The sequence below is a fragment of the Eulemur rufifrons genome, chromosome 11, assembly GCF_041146395.1.
Source record: "Eulemur rufifrons isolate Redbay chromosome 11, OSU_ERuf_1, whole genome shotgun sequence".
Lineage (NCBI taxonomy): Eukaryota > Metazoa > Chordata > Mammalia > Primates > Lemuridae > Eulemur > Eulemur rufifrons.
Genome location: NC_090993.1, coordinates 12,748,761 through 12,770,272, shown reverse-complemented (window position 1 = coordinate 12,770,272; position 21,512 = coordinate 12,748,761). Strand labels below are relative to the sequence as shown.

Sequence of the window (21,512 nt, the reverse complement as noted above, 5' to 3'; positions counted from 1 at the left end):
GTAAGGCTACAGGTCTTATGTATCTGAAAGTTTGCAGAAGGCCAGAGACAATTGAATTTAATCATTATTACCTGTCTGGTGTTCTCAATCGGCTGTGAAGTCTGCCTGAGTAATAAAGATGTACCTGATTCATAAGTCATGTTAATTCCATAAAATACACCATTCTCACCTTCATTTCAGCAAATCACTCATGTGCTTCTATTTAAGATTTTCACTTAATTTTTGCTCTGTCAGTAATAATCTACAGGATTAAAAAATAAGATAAAATTATAGTCAAAGGATACAAAATGTGAATGTATTTTTTTAAAAATTTAAAATGTAAACATTTTTAAAGTTTTTTGCTTTTAAAGTGTTCAGTATTATCCACCGAAGTTAAAGGCAATATACGAATCATAATTTATAAATATGAAATTAAAAATCAAACCTTTAAATAAAGCTGAATTTCAATTTAATTTTAAAATATTTTAATTTTAAATATAAAAATTGTTTGCAATTTTAGCATTTGGTGTCCACCCAGTGGTCAGTGTAAAGCGTGACCGGCATCATGGATCATGCGTGTTGTGACCAGACCTACATATCCTAATAGTTCCCACGTGAAGCTGTCACACAGGCCATGCTAATTCATGGGAACCTCTTGAATCGGGTCACAGAGCAAGAAAAAAACCAATCTGGACGACTGGGACGAGACACATCACTGTGTAAGAATCCCTTGCATTCCTACTCTCTGAAGGGAAGAATTTGACAAGATAGTTTTTCCCCTCTTATCTAAGGCATCTCAGTTGCTCAGATAAGTCTTAGAAGAAACGGGCCAGCGTGTAATCTCAGCACTCCCTGGTCTCTTCATGCTCCAGGGCTGTGCAGCGTGGGATAGGGGCTGCTCAGGGGCCGGCCAGGGTCTCACTGGGGGGCCCAGAGCTGCGCCCCTGAGCACGCACATTACCAAAATTAGACTATTGGTTATTCCGACCCAAAGGTGGAGCAGGAAGGAGCTATAGAAACGGAAATTAGGGTGGGCGCTGTGGTTCATTCCTGTAACCTCACTTTGGGAGGCCGAGGTGGGAGGATCGTTTGAGGCCAGGAGTTCAAGACAAGCCTGAGCAACCCCACTGCTAAAAAAAAAAAAATTTAAAAATTAGCCTGGCACGGTGGTGTGTATTGTAGTCCCAGCTACTCAGGAGGCTGAGGCAGGAGCATCGCTTGAGCCCAGGTGTTTGCGGTTACAGTGAGCTGTGATCACGCCACTACACTCTGGCAACAGAGCGAGATCTTGTCTCAGGAAAAAAAAAAAAAAAAAAGGAAATTCGAGGGGTCAAGTAGTATAGGAATAGATGAATGCAGATTATTTTAATGAAAATGTTCTTGATAATGAATGGATTGCAAAAGTCAAGATTTTACTAATAAGTAAAAGCACTTAAGATACAAGTGTTCATAGATGATATTTAATAAAATTTTTTTATCACAAACAGGAATATTATATATATAAAAAATATAAATTTCTGGAGTGCTGGTAATGTTCTGTTTCTGGATCTCAAAGCTGGTTATAGAGGTATGTTGGGTTTGTGAAGATTCATCAGTGTGTACACGTGCATTTTTCATACGTAGGTTGTACTTCAATAAAAAGATCTTTCAAAAACGAACGGATAGCTCCCTCCCCTCTGCACTGACCAGACCACACCCGGACTATCATGTTTAAGCTTGAGGTTTTGTTTTAAGGAATATGAAGAGGAGGTGGGAGTAGAAAGAGCAACGAAGGAGCTATTTACGCAGAACAAGAAAGGCCCAGTTTCCGTGCATTCGGCGCAGGGACGGTGCCAGGTTGATTGTCAGATCTGACACCACCTGTGTGAGCTTCAGGAACCCACTCACCACGTCACGTCCCAGCTTCTTAAACTACAAATCAGGCCGGGCGCGGTGGCTCACGCCTGTAATCCTAGCACTCTGGGAGGCCGAGGCGGGTGGATCGCTCGAGGTCAGGAGTTCGAGACCAGCCTGAGCAAGAGTGAGACCCCGTCTCTACTAAAAATAGAAAGAAATTATATGGACAACTAAAAAAATATATATATACAAAAAATTAGCCGGGCATGGTGGCGCATGCCTGTAGTCCCAGCTACTCGGGAGGCTGAGACAGGAGGATCGCTTGAGCCCAGGAGTTTGAGGTTGCTGTGAGCTAGGCTGAAGCCACGGCACTCACTCTAGCCCGGGCAACAGAGTGAGACTCTGTCTCAAAAAAAAATAAATAAATAAATAAAAAAATAAACTACAAATCACAGGAGCTCGACTAGATGTTCTGGGAACTCATTAGTCTCTAAAGTGCCACAAGCAGTGGAAGGTGTGTGTATAAAACACGTGTCAGAGTTCATCGGTCCCCGCTCACGTTTTTCTTCTGTGTTGCATGTATCTTCCATCCAGCTGTGAAACTGGATGCAGAGTTCACACTTACGTATTGACCTGAAGCGGAAAGGGCTGTATTCCCTTCACAAAAACTGCTTCTGTACCAAACCGGTCATTTAAGGAGTTAATTTGCAAGTAAAAATTGTTCTGGCTTTTTATACTAGAAGCCTACTAACTGAATGATTCATTGATTCGGAATCTATTTTTGGACAGAGATGTATTAGTTTAAATTCTGATCCTAGTAAGTGACAATTCTCAGTCTTTGTCAAGATTATAAATAAGCCCTGACGAATTGGTTCATCCTGACATGATCTCTAGAGTTGCATCAAATAACAAGCCAACCTGTGTGCTCCCCGGATGGACGACAGCTGGAAGATCATCTAATAATATGGTGGCATTTCTACCTGGTAGACGACTGGAAGCCACCAGTCTACTTGACGACAGGTTTGTGTGGCTTAGTAAGTGGAAGGAGACTAAGGGGTAAGTCCACGTGCACTGGGGTCAAATTCCCACTGGTTCTGCCACCACTGAGCATGTGGCGAGCGCCGTGACGGGTAAGTCACTTCTCCCACCTGAGCCTGCTTCTGTGTCACCAAAGTGGGGATGATACTAGTGCCTCCTCACGGGCAGCCCTTCTGAAGATTAAATGAGCTAATCAATGTACAACGCTTAGAAAAATGCCAACGTCGTAAATGCTCAAAACATGTTAGCTCCAAGAGGGCCCCAGTCCCTGGACACGGAAGTATCCGGCTGTAGCTGTCCTCCGCCTAGCCACCCACAGGGAAGGGGGCAGCTGTCCCCCGCCTAGCCACCCACAGGGAAGGGGGCAGCTGTCCCCTGCCTAGCCATCCACAGGGAAGGGGGTAGCTGTCCCCCGCCTAGCCACCCACAGGGAAGGGGGCAGCTGTCCCCTGCCTAGCCACCCACAGGGAAGGGGGCAGCTGTCCCCTGCCTAGCCACCCACAGGGAAGAGAGCAGCTGTCCCCCGGCTATCCACCCACAGGGAAGGGGGCAGCTGTCCCCCGCCTAGCCACCCACAGGGAAGGGGGCAGCTGTCCCCCGCCTAGCCACCCACAGGGAAGGGGGCAGCTGTCCCCCGCCTAGCCACCCACAGGGAAGGGGGCAGCTGTCCCCCGTCTAGCCACCCACAGGGAAGGGGGCAGCTGTCCCCCGCCTAGCCACCCACAGGGAAGGGGGCAGCTGTCCCCCGCCTAGCCACCCACAGGGAAGGGGGCAGCTGTCCCCCGCCTAGCCACCCACAGGGAAGGGGGCAGCTGTCCCCCGCCTAGCCACCCACAGGGAAAAGGGTAGCAGGCCTCGTGACGTGCCCACGCCGGCGTGGCATCTGAGAACAGAGCAGCGGGGGTCGCAGGGGCGGCCCGGCAGTGACCAAAAGCAGTTTCACCGAGTTCTGCACACTCTGCACGGGGCCCGGGGGCCAAGGGCTCTGGAGGTTGAGAGGTCAGCAGATGGGACAGAGGCGGCCATGTTCGTGCTCTGTTGGCCAGTGGTCCTGGGCGGGCAGCGGTCACCCGTCACCAGTGGCCACAGCACAGCCGAGGCTGCTGCTCTAGACAGGGAGCAGGAGCTAGAGCTCAGCGTGGGGGTGTCAAGACCAAGGCCTGTAGGCAGCTGAGATGCCGGCTCGGGACATCAGACTGTCCCCGCAGGGCAAAGAGAACTTAGCTGGGAGCTTAAACAAGGCAGTTTAAAACTGGACACGTCTGAGTCACCTTGCGTAGGCACAGGTCAAATTCTCTACGACCAGTAGAAGACACTGGAGGCCCTCTATATATTCAAGCAGTTACAGAGACTTATTTGTACACCCAACTTTTTGCAGACTCCTATAACTGGTAAAATTTGTTTACAACATGTACAAATAAAGGGGTTTTAGATTTATGGGAACACAGTGTGAAGAAAAAAGGGACTACCGTGACTTTAATGACAACTGTAATATTACTCAAGGACATGCTTGGCTTTGTGATGCGAGTTGGGGGGAATCACCGGTGCAGCAAGGTAGATTTCCACGACATCTTAGCTTGATGTTTGTCAGCGTGGCTCCCGGACCACATGTGTGGCTCCCCCGCGGCACTGGTGAAGACGCGGACCCCAGACCTAACCCCAGGCCCCTCCGATCAGAACAGAAGGAGACTTTTCAAGCCAGTGCCGGAGAGTTTTCTTTTTCTCTCTCCTGTTTGTCTCCACATGCTGCCAACGAACAGTGGTTTTCACCCTAAACCCCTCAAAACCCTTACGATCACAGGACCACCACGCTAATGGCCGTCCAGTGCAGCGCGTGGGAGGGCTCTTTCTGTGCTGAGGGTAGCAGTGCTGTCTGATGGAATGTTCTTTGATGCGGGGACTGTTCTGTATCTGCTGTCCAATGTGGTAGCCACTAGCCACATGTGGCCACCGAGCAGTTGCAAGGCTGCTGGGAGACCGAGGAACAAGCATTTAATTTTAATTTTAATGCGTTGAAATTGAAGTAGTTTGGGCTTGGGGCTAACAGCAGCGATGGCTGGACGTGAACAGATATGGGATATTCTTAGAGGTGAACCGAGGGGTGACCATTTGGAAACTGGGGAAGGGCCAGTGCAGACTCAGGAGGCCACCGGGGTTTGTGGCTGAAGCTGCTGAGCGCAGAGGGGCCGTGGCTGACGCAGGGAAGAGGGGGCGCAGTAACAGATTTGGGGGCGAGGAATTCAAACTGCATCACAGACGTGTCAGACGTGTTCATGAACAGTCAAATCCTGCGGGCCTGGGACACACTGGGTTTCTGTAGGCGGTGTTGCTCCTCTCTCCTCTGTTGCCTGCAAATCCTGCTCCCTGGCTGACAAATTCCCAGAGGGTAAATGACGGCAGCGTCGGGGGAGGTCAGCTTCTTACCTCTTAATACTTTCCACACCGAAGAGATTCCACACTAAGATTCCTAGTGTCGTATCAAACTTTGATCTGGAAGGCTTAAGTTATTTTTGTGAAAGTTTTAACATCTTGATTCATAGGAGCAATTTTATCACTAGAACTGTGACATTGTGGGACAATGAGAAATGTACTTCTGCTCTCTGCCCTCCGGTTCCTGGCTCGGAGCTCCTAAAACCCTCGGAATTCCCTGAGTGACTGGAGTGAGAGGATCATCTGTTCTTCATAACAAGCACTTTCGACCGTACCTGGGTTTATGTGACGCAGTGACGCTGGAAGGATGGAGGCCGGTGGCCAGAGCTTAGGGGGTTGGAACTGTCAGCCTCCACCCCCAGCCTCCAGGGAGGAAGGACTGGCTGGGGATCGAGTTGATCACCAATGGCCCGTGATTTGATCAACCGTGTGCACGCAATGGGACCTCCCTAGAAACCCTAAGTGAAGGTGTTTGGAGAGCTTTCGGGGTGGAGAGCAGGGAAATGGGGGGAGCCCAGAGCACCTGGAGCAGGCACGGGCCGCCCCCACACCTGGCCCTGCTCACACGTGGCCTTTATGACACGCATACTGGTAATATCACAGTAAGCACGTGTTTCCCCGAGTTCTGTGGCCATTCTTGCAAGTTATCAAACATGAGGAGGGGGCTGTGGGGACCCGGATTTATACCAGTCCGTGAGAAGTACAGGAGGCCCGGACTTGTGATCGGGGAGGGGACAGTGTCGTGGGACTGGGCGCTTCACCTGCGGGGTCTGTGCTCACGCCAGGAAGCCACCGTCAGGACTGAACTGCAGGTGTCTGGGGAGTCGGGGAGCTGGCTGGGGTGGGGACAGAAGTCCGCGCATTTGCCGTCAGAGGTGTCGTGAGTTATCACAGATCAGAGGAAGAGCTTAGCTACTGAGGCAAGTCTATATCATCAAATCCATAATGGTATTAAGTAGCCACAGGGGAACATCATTTGGGATTGTTTCTGTGTAAGCAGGAACTCTGTGGGCGGTGGGGTCCAGCACAGTCATCACTAGCTACACGAAGCTCTCTGAATTTAAATTAATTAAAACTAGACTGAAAACTCAGCTCCTCAGTGGCAGCACCTCCATTTCCAGTGCTCAGTAGCTGCATGAGGCCACAGGCTACCATATGGGACAGCGAAGTAGAACATTCCAGATCATCCAAGAAAATTCTGTTGGACAGTGCCGAGTTAACCATAAGGTCCTCAAGGAAGCAAAGGCTTGGGGAGTTGATGGCACAGAGGAGAGCGTGGGCAGTAGGTGTGGGTGAGGCTGGAGAAACACGGAGGCCACATCAGTGGGCCATGGCAGGAGACCGAGTGTCATCTGGGGCAGGGAGAAGGGGTGGGGTGTAGACAGGGCAGCAGCAGGAAGAAGAGTCAGGAGACTGGGGACGTGGCCCAGGGGACTGCAGAAGTGGCCCAGGGGACTGGGAGAAGCGGCCAAGCGAAGAGGCGGGTGTGGTGATCCACAGGCGAGAAGAGCAGGCTTGGTACAGGACAGCGTAGGGCCAGGAGGGAGAGAGGACCCTGATGACATCCCCGGACTAACCCACCACCCCCTCGAACACACATTTCAAATTCTTCAGGGGCAAAGGGAGGGACAGCGAGTAGCAGACCAGGGATTCCTGTAGCTGTAATCGTAATTACAGCTGTAGCGTAAGAGAACCAAAGCGCGTATACACCATTAGCCCGGCTCACAAAGTGGCGGGACCGTGGCCTGTCCCACCCCCGCTGGCCTGGGCAGGGGCACCCCAGACACGCTCTGTCTCCAGGTCTTCGCCACCGAGCAGGAGGCAGAGCAGGCCAAGGGCGTCGGACGTGCCGGGATCCCGGTTCTCACGCGGGAAGCCAGCAGGATGCAGGCGGCCAACCAGACGGACCGGGCCCCGACAAGACAGGTCTCGCTTCCTCAGAACGATCAAAAGCTTTCAGTGTGAAAGCAAACCTAATTCTGATTTTTAAGAAAGAGATTTGTGTTTAAAAAAAAAAAAACAAAAACAAAAAAAACCTTTACACAGAGGACAACTTGTATGGTGGCACTCTGGCTGATTTTTAGGTGCAATTTCTCAATTTTACAGAAGATGTGATGAAAGAATCTTAAATAGCATCACGCAAAAATGCATTCCGTATTTCCACGGCCTTCCTGGGATAAAGACAAGAGCCCTCAAAAACGGGAGCCGGAGCGCCAGCGCCTTCTCGGCCACCAGACAAAACTGCTTGTGACGTTTTGTTCAGGTCAACTGGGCCCCACGACTGGGACCTAGGTCGGAAGACGAATGTTCTCCCAGAACATCTTTCAGTCACAGACTTGGGCACGCTGTTTCCTAGTATTCCCAACAATGTTGTAATTACATTACTTACATGAGGAAAATTTCAACGTTTAAAATAAAAATTACAACCTGGGAAGTCTGAGCTGATAAACTAAGTTTCAAGCAAAATGTATTCTAATTCTGGGGTGCCAGCAACTGAATATCTGTGTCCCCACCCCCGATCCGTATGTCGAAGCCCTGAGTCCCAGTGCGACGGTGTTATGTTTGGCGGTGGGGCCGGTGGGAGGCATTTAGGTGTAGACGAGGTGGTGAAGGTGGAGCCCCCATGATGGGGTTAGTGTCCTTATAAGAAGAGGGGGAGACACCAGGGCCCCCCGTCTCTCACCATGTGAAGACGCAGCTAGAAGCTGCCATCTCGGAGGAACGGGCCCTCACCAGACATCGAATCTGTCGGTACCTTGATCTTGAACTTCCAGCCTCCAGAATCGTGAGAAACAAACGTCTCTAGTTTAAGCCACCCAGTGTATGGTATTTTGTTAAGTACCAAAATGACTCAGACATGAGGTTTAGACACAGTCTGTCACACCTTGGAAAAGTTAACTTACTTATTTGGGCTGTTTCCCTAACTGAAAAACAGGTACCTCATGATTTAAAATCATAAAGCATTGGTGATAAAGCAAAGTCACTGATAAAAATGGAAGGATTTTAAGACGATAAACAAAAAAGAGAGACAAGTTTTAAAAATCTATTCATTTCCACTTTGTTCAATCTCTGCAACTCTCATCCTGCTTTGCAATCCTGCAGGGTGTATCTGTGCCTGGAAGTTCAGCCAGAGCTCTGGGAAGGAAAACTGAGCCCTACCTCACACAGGACCACGCCGCACCTGTGCCACGGCGGTGCCCTCGGTGCACGCGGGACTTGCACTCAGAACACACGGGCTCCAGGTCCCTTCGCTCACTACTGGCGTCAGCGACTTCTCTGAGCCCACTCCCCTTATTGGTAACAGACATAAAGCGTGGACCAGTTTTAGTTAAAACAGGATGAAGTTAGCAGTGCAAAGAAACTTAAAGGAACCTGATAGACATATGAAGATTTTGCACGGTACAGTGCTAAGGGTTCTCAATCCCGAAAAGAGCCAGAGAATGGAAACCTTGGTTCCCCAAGACCCCGGGGCGGGGGCGGGGCGGGGCCGGCCCTGGGGTCAGAGAGGACCGGTTAGGAATCCCCGCATCACTGCTTCAACAGCACGGCGAGCCTGGAGAGTCACTAACCTCCCAAAGCCTCAACTGCCTTACCAGTAAAACAAAAGTAAAGATGCCGATCTTGTTTGAGTGCAGCGTTAGTCTCAGGAGGAAACCGATCTGTGGATCTGAAATCTGTTTATAAAATGAGATGTGCCTAAGGATTCCCATCATTCTCCCCTTCTCCTTAGGTGGTGCCCAGACGGGATGAGAACACGAGACACATCCTCGTGGCTGCTTTGCAGCACCTGTCGGTACCGACAGCACCTGCCACAGGGCAAGGCCACGGCTGCTGGGAGTCAACTGCGCAGGACACATCCTACCAAGGCTCACAGGCAACTCCGCTAACGGCCAGCACTAGGAAATGACCGTGACAGTCTCCTAAGTATGAGACACGGTTATGCTGCTCTTACGTAAAATTTCCAGAAAAAAAACTACATAACAGAAAGTAGTGAATAGTTTGTTTTTGACTCTTTAACAAAAATCAAAGAAAAAATATGAAAGTGACTTGGAAATGGCAACAGTTTAATCAGCGGGGTTTACTTATTGTCACTTACCCTGTCTGGAAAAAGATGAGTAATTTTCTCAATGTTCCTGTACCTGAAAGTGAAACTAGCCCCCACAATAAAAACATACATAATCCAGTGCCAAAAACTGGTGATTTGCAGAAATCACCCCAGTTTATTTTTTTCCAACAAAGAAAAAAAAAATGGTTCGATAATTCAGTGTTTGGGACGTCAGTGAATACTGTTTGTATCGTTCAAAACAAGCGTTCTCGGCTGTGGGACACACACTGACAGCCAGTGAATCTTCCGTAGTTCCAATCAAATGGAGAACCCACACAGGGACATTATGTGAGTCAAAAAAAATACCCTATTACAATGTACCTGAAAAGAAAGTCTTTGAAAAATAAAGGAATGAAAACACTCCTGTTTGGTTATTGGTTTTGTTCATCTTCATTATCAATTTTTGGTTATTCAAGAAAACTTTTTCTTTTTGCTGTGAGGAAGGAGTTGTATGATTTTTAAAGTGGAAACTAACAGGCCACTGGCTAATCCATACACTTTTCCTTCCAGAAGAGTAGCTTTTTTTCCCCCCAAAAACCCTCTTTCATGATTTTTGTAATGGTTCAGAAAAGTAAAGAGAATGATTTCAAGTATTCAATTCCTATCAAAAGTCAGTATCAAAAGTAATAAAGGACCTAATTTCTTTATAATTCCATGTTTTAAAAAATAACTTAAGAAGCAAGAGGTCCGGCCCTTTACTTGTATAAATACCACAGCGGAACTAGAGTTTCTTAAGACAACGTGGAGAGGAGTCCGTGTTTAGCACCTCGATCATTGACCTTAGTGTTGGAAACGTCTCTGATACTGATGGCAGCGCCTTATAAGAAGGTGAAATACTGAAAAAGAAAAACACAAAGAGGGGGTATGAAAATTAACACAATTTTACAAAGAAAGGGGCAAGGCCGATGTTATATTTATTTCTAGCATTATGTTCATAGACTTCGATGATCATATTCACCCCTACGTACATCACATCAGACGCCATCAGAAAAGCAGGGAGGAGCTGGGAGAGACCAGAGCCTTCTACAGCGATGGGCTGGGGCATCAGGAGGCTCACGTTACGAGCTGCTCGGAATTCAACCAGAACTTGGACAAGGAAAATTCAACTCTGACTTACACACCGTCACGTGCCGCAGGTCCTGCGGTGGAACCTGCTGGACCTGGAGTCAAACACAGGCTTCGGGTCCAGCTTCGCTCCCTGTTAGCTTTAGCTGTTCCTCGAGGCCCTGCTTCCCTTGTTTGTAACGACTGAACGAGATGAGGTGTGACAAAGTACGCTGGGAAACGCTAACTGCACAACGTAAGGTCGCACTGTCATTTTTTCCTTAAAGCGCTGCCGAACGATTCACACTGCACAGTTAGGTAAGGAATGGCAGCAAGCTCTGTGGCCACGTGGCCATGTTACTGACACACGCAAACTAACAAACCCAAAGCAAGAATGTACCGGGACTTGGTGTAAGTAACTATTGAGAGGTTTTCACCACAGAGCTAAGGGCATCCTTACAAATTGAGCCACAGCGGACTGTAGGCACAAATTTCTCCATTTAAACAAGGGTACAAATTCCCCAGCAATGACTCGAGTGGTTCCCATGTCAAAGGTGAAGGCAAGACGGGGGTAGTGGGGATATAAAAAACAGAGAAGGGGCAAGACTAAGCAAGGTCACAGAGTGAGACCTGCTTATTCTTTATTAACTAACAGAGCATCTGGGAGTTAAATTTTACTAGGAGATCGTGGTCTGCTGGACTGCTCGCACACAGGAACCGCCAGGGGTAACTCCGGGCTGGCATTCACTGTTCACACATACCCTGCCTAACTTACAACACGGTGCCAGCTTCTCCAAACTGGAATGTAACAAAATGCAATTAAGTAGGCCAAGTGCTACCACCCGGAGTCAGGTAAAGTGGCTTCTGCCTGCAGGTTCAAGTTCACCCTTGAATACCGAGCCTAACAGTTGGGAATAAAGGGTAAACAAATGCCTGATTATATCAATAAGACATTTGTAACATTTCTTTCACTATTTTCCTTATTTTTTATCCATCGTTCATTTTTATCCATCCACTCATCCTTAAGGGGTCGTATACACAACAGCAAAACCTTTTAACCTTGAACAGGTGGACTAAATTTGTTGTAGCAAATATTAACTTATAAAACGAGTGTAACAATTCCAGCTTTCACAGAGCTCCAGAGTAACAGGAAGCCGCTTCCCTGCTCTAGCTGAAATGTCCCTTTGTCAGCCCTCGTCCACCAGTTACCTTTTCAAGTTCATCCAGCTTTTGGCTATTTTGCTAAAGGCCTCTGAGCCAGGGGCTGTCATGGCTTCAAAGTCAACTAACTGAAAAAGAAAGAAATGTAGGAAGATCACTAAACACAGAGCAGAAAGGTACAGTTGGAGATCTGTTTAACTCACATGCCTTAAAATAAAAACCCACAGATTGGGATTTAACACCCAACCAAGCATTTCCCCCTTCCGGCTCCAACGTACCTTCCCTTTGGGAATTTTCCCTGCTACTTCTTTTCCACTTGCCATCAGCGCTCCCACGATGACCGAGTACGCGATGACACTATTTAAACAAAGAACAATTGTCAGCTTGTCCTGCTCTATAAACAGTTATCATGTTAAATCTCACCATGGATTTTCCATCATAAAAGATAAAATTTTACTTAAGAAGTCTTTGGAATAAAATAGTAAATGTTTCATTAAACATGAGACTATCTCTACTTGTTTTAAAAATATTTACTAATTTATTAATTTAAGGGTAAATGTCACCAAGAACATTCCTTTTCTGAGGAACAAAAAACAGTGTTTCCTTTTATTAGGAGTTCCTTTCCTACTTGTTTTTTCCTATTCTTGTGAAATAATATATTTAAAAATGTGCCCATTTATATTTTTAACAACTTCATAAGGCTTAGCTTTTTTCAAAAAGAAACTTACTTTTAATTATTATGGGTACATAACAGTTGTCTATCGTTATAGGGTACATGTGATGTTTTGACACAGACATGCAATGTGAATTAAACAAATCAGAGTAATTGGGTATCTATCACTTCAGGTATTTATCATTTCTCTGTGTTAGGAACATTCCAATTCCACTCTTTTAGTTATTTAAAGCACACCCTAGCTTACTGTTGATTACAGTCACTTTGTTGTGCTATCAAATATTGTTCATTCTATCTAACTATATTTTTGCATCCTTTAACAATCTCCGCTTTATCCCCCTATCCCCGCTACCCTTCCCAGCCTCTGGTAACCATCATTCTACTCTCTGTCTCCATGAGATCAATTGTTTTTAACATTTAGCTCCACATACAAGGGAGAACACACAAGATTTGTCTTTCTGTGCTTGGCTTATTTCACTTAACATGATGTTCTCCAATTCCACCCATGTTGTTGCAAATGGCAGGATTTCATTCTTCTTTGTGGCTGTATGATATTCCATTGTGTGTATGTACCACACTTCTTTGTCCATTCATACATTGATGGATACTTAGGTTAATTCCAAATCTTGGCTATTGTGAATAGTGCTGCAATAAACATGGGAGTGCAGCGTATTATTTTGATATACTTAATTCCTCTCCTTCAGATTATACCCAGCAGTGGGATTGCTGGGTCAAGTGATAGTTCTATTTGTACTTTTTTGAGGAACCTCCATACTGTTCTCCGTAGTGGTTGCACTAATTTACATTCCTGCCAACGGTGTACAAGGATTTCCCTTTTTCCACTTCCTTGCCAGCATTTGTTATTACCTGTCTTTTTGATACAAGACATTTTATTTGGGGTGAGATGGTATCTCATTGTAGTTTTGATTTGCATTTCTCTGCAACAATGATATTATTTTTTCATATATCCGTTGGCCATTTGTACACCTTCTTTTGAGAAATGTCTATTCAGATCCTTTGCCCATTTTTAATCAGATTATTTGATTTTTTTCCTATTGAGTTGTTGGAGCTCCTTGTATTCTAGTTATTAGTCCCTTGTCGGATGGGTGGCTTGCAAATATTTTCTGCCATTCTGTAGGTCGTCTCTTCCCTTTGTTGATTGTTTCCTTTGCTGTGCAGAAGCTTTTTAGCCTGATGTGATCCCATTTGTCCAATTTTGCTTTGGGGTATTACTCTTAGTCCTTGCCCAGACCAATGTCTTGAAGCATTTCCCTAATGTTTTCTTTAAGTAGTTTCATAGTTTCAGGTCTTAGATTTAAGTCTTCGGTCCACTTCTATTTGATTTTTGTATATGGTGAGTGATAAAGGCCTAGTTTCATTCTTCTGCATGTGGATATCCAGTTTTCTCAGCACCATTTATTGAAGACATTGTCCTTTCCCCACGGTGTGTTCTTGGCACCTCTGTCGAAGATAAGTTCACTATAGACGTACAGATTTATTTCTGGGTTCTCTATTCTGTTCCATTTATCTATTAATACATGTCTGTTTTTATGACAGTATCAAGCTTTTTTGGTTACTACAGCTCTGTAGCATAATTTGGAGTCAGGTAATATGATTCCTCCAGTTTTCTTCTTTTTACTCAGGATGCCTTTGGCTATTCTGGGTCTTTTGTGGTTCCATAAAAATTTGAGGATTATTTTTTCTATTTCTGTGAAGAATGTCATTGGTATTTTGATGGGGATTGCATTAAATCTGTGGATTGATTGCTTTGGGTAATAGGGACATTTTAACAATACTAATTCTTCTAATCCATGAGCATGGAGTATCTTTCCAATGTTTGTGTCCTCTTCAATTTCTTTCATCAATGTTTTATAGTTTTCATTGTAGAGATCATTCACTTCATTGGGTAAACTTATTTCTAGGTATCTTACTTAATTTGTAGCTATTGTAAATGGGATTATTTTCTTGGTTTCTTTTTCAGATTGTTTACTGTTAACATATAGAAATACTGAGTTTTGTATATTGATTTTTGTATGCTGCAATTTTACTGAATTTGTTTATCAGTTCTAATAGGGTTTTTTGTAGAGCCTTTAGGTTTCTCTAAATATAGGATCATATCATCTGCAAATAAGGATAATTTGACTTCTTCCTTTCCAACTTGGATGCCCTTTATTTTCTTCTCTTCTCTGTTTGCTCCAGCTAGAATTTCTAGTACTATGTTGAATAACAGTAGTGAAAGTCGGCATCCTTGTCTTCTTCCAGATCTTAGAGGAAAGGCTTTTGGTTTTTCCCTGTTCAGTATGATACTAGCTGTGGGTCTGTATATACAGCTTTTATCATGTTGATGTAAGTTCCTTCTATATCCATTTTTTTAGTTTTTATCATGAAGAGATGTTGAATTTTAGCAAATGCTGTTTCAGCATCAATTGAAATAGTCATATGGTTTTGTCCTTTGTTCTTTTGATATCAAGATGTATCACACTGATTGATTTGTGTACATCCAACCATACTTATATCCGGGATGAATCCCACTTGATCATGATGAATAATTTTCTTTAATGTGTTGTTGAATTCATATTGCTAGTATTTTGAGGATTTTGGCGTCTATGTTAATCAGAGATACTGGCTTATAGTTTTCTTTTTTTTGTTGTGTCTTTGTCTGCTTTTGGCATCAGGGTGATATAGGCCTTGTAGAATGAGTTTGGGAGAAACCCTCCTCCTCGATTTTTTTGCAGTCTAAATAGGATTGGTATTAGTCCTTCCCTGAATGCTTGGTAGAATTCAGCAGTGAAGCCATTGGGTCCCAAGCTTTTCTTTGATGGGAGACATTTTATTACTACTTTTATCTCATTCCTTGTCATTGGCTCATTCAGGTTTTGGGTTTTTTCCTGGTTCAATCTTGGTAGGTTGCATGTGTCTAGGAATTTATCCATTTCCTCTAGGTTTTCCAATTTATTGGCATATGGTAGCTCATAGCAGTCTCTAATGATCCTTTGAATTTCTGCAGTATCATTTGTAATGTCTCCTTTTTCATCTCTGATTTTTTTATTTGGGTCTTCTCTCTTTTTTCTTAGTCTGGCTAAAGGTGCAATTTTGTTTATCTTTTCAAATATCCAACTTTTTGTTTTGCTGATCTTTTGTATTTTTTGGTTTCAATTTCATTTATTTCGGCTCTGATCTTTATTATTTCTTTTCTTCTTCTAATTTTGGGATTGGTTTGCTCTTGTTTTTCTTATTCTTTGAGATGTATCATTAGGTTGTTTACTTGAAGCTTTTCTACTTTTTTGATATGGCACTTATTGCTATAAACTTTCCTCTTATTACTGCTTTGGATGCATCCCATAGGTTTTGATATGTTCTATTTTCATTTTCACTTGTTTCAAGAAATTTTTAAATCTCCTTCTTAATCTTGTCATTGACCCCCTGGTCATTCAGGAGTATATTGTTTAATTTCCATGTGTTTCTGAGTTTCCAATGTTCCTCTTGTGATTGATTTCTAGTTTTATTCTATTGTGGTCAGAGAAAATACTTGGTATGCTTTCAAATTTTTGGATTTTTAAAGACTTATTTTGTGGCCTAACATACAGTCTATCCTTGAGAATGATCCATGAGCCGAGGAGAAGAATGTGGACTCTGCAGCTGTTGGGTGAAATGTTCTGTAAATATCTATTAGGTTCATTTGTCCTATAATGCAGATTAAGTCCAATGATTCTTTGTTGATTTTCTGTCTGGATGATCTGTCCAATGCTGAAAGTGGAGTGCTGAGGTCTCCAGTGATTCTCGTATTGGGGTCTATCTCTCTCTTTAACTCTGGTAATATTTGCTTTATATATCTGGGTGCTGCAGTGTTAGGAGCATAAATATTTAGAATTGTTATATCCTCTTGCTGAATTGACCCCTTTATCATATGACTTTATCTCTTATTACGTATTTGTCTTGACATCTATTTTATCTGATAGAAGTATAGCTACTCCTGCTCTTTTATGGTTTCCATTTGCATGGAATATCTTTTTCCATCCCTTTATTTTCAGTTTATGTGTGTCTTTACAGGTAAAGTGGATTTCTTGCAGACAACATATAGCTGGCTCTTATTTCTTTAAATCCATTCAGCCACTGCATGTCTTTTGATTGGAATTTAGTCATTCATGTTCAATGTTATTATTGATAGGTAAGAATTTACTACTGCCATGTTGTTATTTGATTTCTGGTTGTTTCGTGGTCCTCCATGAGGCTTACCTTCAAAATGCATATATATAATAAACTTTATAAATACAAATATATTAATCTTATTTTTTAAGCATTAAAAATGTTGGCCCCCAAAGAAGAAGAGCAGAACATATTCTCAGAATGTACTAACAGCCCGGTGGTTTGGAGCTTTGGGGTGTGTGTGAACTGCAGAAGCTCTAAGGCGGCTGTTAGAGGCTGAGGCGATTGCAGGGTACCTTTGCCTGCTTGCTCAGGGGCTTGCCAGGCAGGGTCCCCTGACCTAGTCACTCCAAGACAAGTGTAGGGCACAAGTGTGCAGGGGTGAGGTAGGAGGTGTCTGGAAGAAGTTGTGCTTACACTCGTGCAAGAGGAGAGAGAGGGGGCTGGCTGCTTCTGGGTGGAGTGTGGATGGCAAAAGTCCATGGGACCCAACAGTGGCACCATGGTGTGCTTTTCCTAGAACCAATTGGCTTATGATAATAACAGATCTTGCCTTTGAGAGTGTGCAGCCTAGCAGAGGCGACAGGATGGCACAGATACCCTGAGAGCAAGCTTCTAAGTGCCCTGAGTGGACACCAAGGAAAGCAAGTTGAGGCCGGGTGCGGTGGCTCACGCCTGTAATCCTAGCACTCTGGGAGGCCGAGGTGGGTGGATCGTTTGAGCTCAGGAGTTCGAGACCAGCCTGAGCAAGAGCGAGACCCCATCTCTACTAAAAATAGAAAGAAATTATATGGACAGCTAAATATATATATAGAAAAAAAAAATTAGCCGGGCATGGTGGCGCATGCCTGTAGTCCCAGCTACTCAGGAGGCTGAGGCAGGAGGATTGCTTGAGCCCAGGAGTTTGAGGTTGCTGTGAGCTAGGCTGACGCCACGGCACTCACACTAGCCTGGGCAACAGAGTCAGACTCTGTCTCAAAAAAAAAAAAAAAAAAAAAAAAAAAAGGAAAGCAAGTTGAGTTGATTCCTGAGGTCACCTACCAAGGAAGACTTCACAGAGGCTACAGGCACAAACACTGCATCCTTAAAGACCCTGGGGCTGGGGGTGAAGGGGACAGAGGAGAAGGCAGGGAGGCGTGGTGGAGAGGGCTGGTGGAGGACCTGCAGGAGGGCCACAAGGGAAAAGACAAGGCAGCTACAGGGAGAGGTGCCCCAGCCAAGGCAAAGCAGTGCAGGGTAGAGACTGACACTGCACACTGAGCACGATGCCACCAAGCTCACACTTGAGCCAGTGGCTTTGGGAAGGTGCTGGAGAGAGGTGGGGACAGAAGGGACAGGAGCAAAGCTAGAGCTTAAGGAAGAGAGAAACGGAGGCGGAGAAGGCAGAATCCACAGGCTTTAGGACTGAGCAGATGTGGGGACGAGGGACAGAGCAGAGACCGACTGGCGCTGCACTTCTTTCGACGTCACACGTCAGCCAACAGAGCTGCTGCAGGACAAAGGACGGATGCGGGCAGTTCTGCACTGGGCCCACACAGGTGGCTCACAGAGGTGGTGTCAACAGACCTTACGCACATTTATTCAGTAGAGGCAACTAGCAATAATTATGCTGATAATATAACATTTATGTTCCTATTTTGTTTCAGTGCCTTTTAAATACTGTAACCAAATTGACTACCACATTTAGGGGAATTTTACTTTCTGAAGCATTAATTAAAGATAAAGACATTCAAGAGTATTATTTTTAGCCAAAACATCTCAAGTTTAAATACGTGCTAGCAATGGCAATATGCCATTTGTTTACATGGTTCACTGCACATAGCACTGGGAAAAAAGAGAATAAAATGAAAACTCTACAGACATATCCTTTGTTTTAATGACACCATAAAAACTCCTGATGCACTTATACAAATAGCAACAATTTATCCAAAATAAAAATATTAAGGAATGATTAGGACACAAAAGTATAAAATATTAGGATTAAAGGTCAACTAACAGCCAAACAGTGGAAGAGGGAGAAGGGAAAAGAGTAAAGGGCTGGCAAATGCCAAAAATTAAAACACACTGAGCACGACACGTGACACATAGTAAACCTTCAGTAGATTTTTGTTGAATGGATGAATCCCTATCGTATTAGACACAAACACACTACATTAGAACTATCTTTTATAATTCTTTAGATGATACGGCAGATCAAGGAAATAATTTTGTAAGTGGATTTTGGAAAAAAATAGGGGCCTCTCACCAATTCTTGGTGTACTTCTATACCTATATCCATAACAGGATAAGCAAAAAAGGATGCATTTCTAAATTCAAAAGAATTTTAGAGACAAGTTATCACTTACCTGGATCCTCGAGAGAGTGGCATTAAATTATAAAAGTAATAAACTAAGGATAAGATTAAGTTACAGACAGCATCAGCCTCCTAGAAGAAAAGACATAGGCTCATGAACTTACATACTCAATTACAAACTAATTTTTCATTAGGTGACAAGACACTTAAGGATCATTTATATCAGGGAAAGGATTATTTCATTCCTCTCCTATAAGAACCAAGAACCTACTTTTCACATTCTTAAATATTCTATACTCTTTTGTATCATTTTTCCCAATGAAAGCAAATATATACACAGTTCGGTTTATAGCAATGTTTTCCAGATGTTTCCTAAACTGTAACCCTTTGAAAAACATAAAAATCTCAGTCTCTTTTGATGCTATTTGAAATGTCAAAATATATATTGTGATTACAATTTTAAGAAGCACTTATTAATACCAAATATGCTTTTTCAAACATCTTTCCTCCCTCAACAGATCCAGGTAAGCCCCTTCCCCCAACACTGAAATGAGACTTAGTTGATAAATATGCTTAATTATGCATATAGACTTAGATGCTTAAATACATGGATGAAATGATTGAACGTCAGAGCGTAAAGTGACATCTCGAGACTTAGGGGCATCCGTCGCAGCACGCAAGATGGGGGCCTGGTGGGGAGAGAATGTCTGCAAGGAGCTGCCACCCGAGGGACGTGGCCCCAGACGAGAAAAGGGCTGCTAAGGGCAGCGCACGCCACTCCGGTGTGCTTTCGCTGCTGTGGACCAGTGCGCATGCATCACCTGGCTCACGTTCAAAAGCTCACTGCAAATTTACGGTACAAGCAAAAACCACAGCGAAGGGAAGAAAATGGAAAATGGAAGAAAAGGTAGAGCACAGGCCATTTTCATAATGGATCAACTTTTTCATTTAAATCCTGTCAAAGCCTAAACTGGGGACAGTACACAGTACCAATGACATAACTAATAAATTTATCATCCTGCCCCATTGCTGTAGTTACTGAATACGTGAAACTTTTTATATTAAAGAATGTTTAGTGGCCTATTCAATCTGATTTTGGCGTAAGATGTACAGTCTCAATGAAAGGACAGAGGTTTTAAAAAGTTTACAAAGGAATCACAGGAAGAGTGGAAAACAATGGAAACAAAGAAACCTACCCCAAATTCTGATGAAAGAATCAATACTTTTCCTTTTGCCGTCAGATCTTTATAAAGTGCATCTATTTCAGCATGATATAATTGCGTCCTTTCTTCTGTGGTTTGAGTTTCCACAGAAAATAGTATATTGCCAACTCTGGAAATATAAGAATGGGTGTCAAAGGCATGCATTATACAGTTTAAACAGCCAAATACAGAAAGCTAAAAAAAAAAAAAAAAAGAAAGAAAGAGAGGAAAGCAAACAGCATGCTGATGTGGCACTCAACGTATCTAACTATAGACAGGTGAGGCATGTTTTGTAAGAATGCATTTTTCCAGAAAACATGATACTGTCCTCACAATTTAGGTGACCGGTTACTCGTCTGCTCACAGTAAGTCTAAGCACATGTACTTATATGAGCTTATGCTAACATACGGGAAACAATTATACATAGCGAAGAAAGCATTTAGACGCCCATACGCTGTCTCCAACCACTTGTGTCCCTAGATATTTTCTCAAACAGCCATTCCAACACGACTGAAGACAGGAGCAAGAACTGTGCCTAGGAAGGAAGTTCAGGGACTTTGCTGGTTTCTGTCCTTTTAAGCCTCTGCTACACGCTTAGCTCCACTGAGGCTCTATGGAGGATGTAAGTTTGATGCGACAGGCATTTACTGCGTAACAGCATTAGGAAGACACGGCAATTAGTTCTCAGATCCTACAAAGAAAAGCCCAGGTGCTGCCTTGATTGAGGAAGGGAGGGAGAAACCGGGCTGCAAGTTATCATGAGACCATGCTTTGGGCCATAATGCAGCCCTTCGGGGCTTCTAAGGATGAGACTGGATCTAATCTGGAAGACACGCGGAAAATCAGGACAGGTCTCATGGGAGAAGCGACCTGAACGTGTGTCCTGAAGGTCGGGAGTGACAGACCCGGACACAGGGAAGTGGAGGTGGGCTCGGGAAGCCAGCGGTCCGGTCGGACTGGCAGGCCAGGCTGTGACAGGAAGGTGGCCTGGCTCAAGCAGGGAACGTCTGGGCCACGTCCCGGGAGGCTGTGAGTGCCTGGCAGGGAAGCTGGTTTCAGGGGCGACAGGCAACGGCAGGGCACGAGGAGGGGAGGCATTTGGGGGGCCAGGGAGTGGCCGGTGCGGGAGCTTTAACGGCGCTGCCGAGGCCCGTGGAAGCAGACGGGAGATGGGACGCCGGGCGGGGGTCTGCCCGAGGGGTCGGGAGGCCCAGAGCAAGGGAGGCAGCCGTGGCTGAAGCAGGCAGCTGAGGAAAGACGCCGTGTTTCGGGGGGGCAAGTCCATGCGCAGCTGACCCTCGAGCAACACAGGTGTGAACCACACAGGCTCACGTACGCAAGGTCTTCTTCCGCCCCTGCCACCCGGGACAGAAGGACCAACCCCCTCCTCCTCCCCAGCCTGCTCAGTGTGACGATGACAACAATGGGACCTTTACGTTGATCTACAACCACCTAATCAATAGGAAATACATCTTCTCCTCCTTATGATTTTCTTTTTTTTTTTTTTTTTTTTTTTGAGACAGAGTCTCACTCTGTTGCCCAGGCTAGAGTGAGTGCCATGGCGTCAGCCTAGCTCACAGCAACCTCAAACTCCTGAGCTCAAG

General features: G+C 44.7%; 1 protein-coding gene across 10 annotated transcripts in view; it reads right to left on the bottom strand.

Moving 5' to 3' along the window:
• Positions 1-9,462: 9,462 nt before the first annotated feature.
• TTC13 (tetratricopeptide repeat domain 13) overlaps positions 9,463-21,512 on the bottom strand; it is a 72,149-nt gene continuing 60,099 nt past the window's right edge. For all 10 annotated transcript variants that reach the window (XM_069484728.1, XM_069484729.1, XM_069484735.1 and 7 more), the window contains 5 exons: positions 19,902-20,037; positions 18,758-18,837; positions 11,872-11,950; positions 11,642-11,721; positions 9,463-10,224 (listed from right to left, as the gene is read on the bottom strand). In XM_069484728.1, the coding sequence (XP_069340829.1) occupies positions 10,110-10,224; positions 11,642-11,721; positions 11,872-11,950; positions 18,758-18,837; positions 19,902-20,037 (490 nt within the window). In that variant the 3' untranslated portion in view covers positions 9,463-10,109. The remainder of the gene's footprint in view (positions 10,225-11,641; positions 11,722-11,871; positions 11,951-18,757; positions 18,838-19,901; positions 20,038-21,512) is intronic.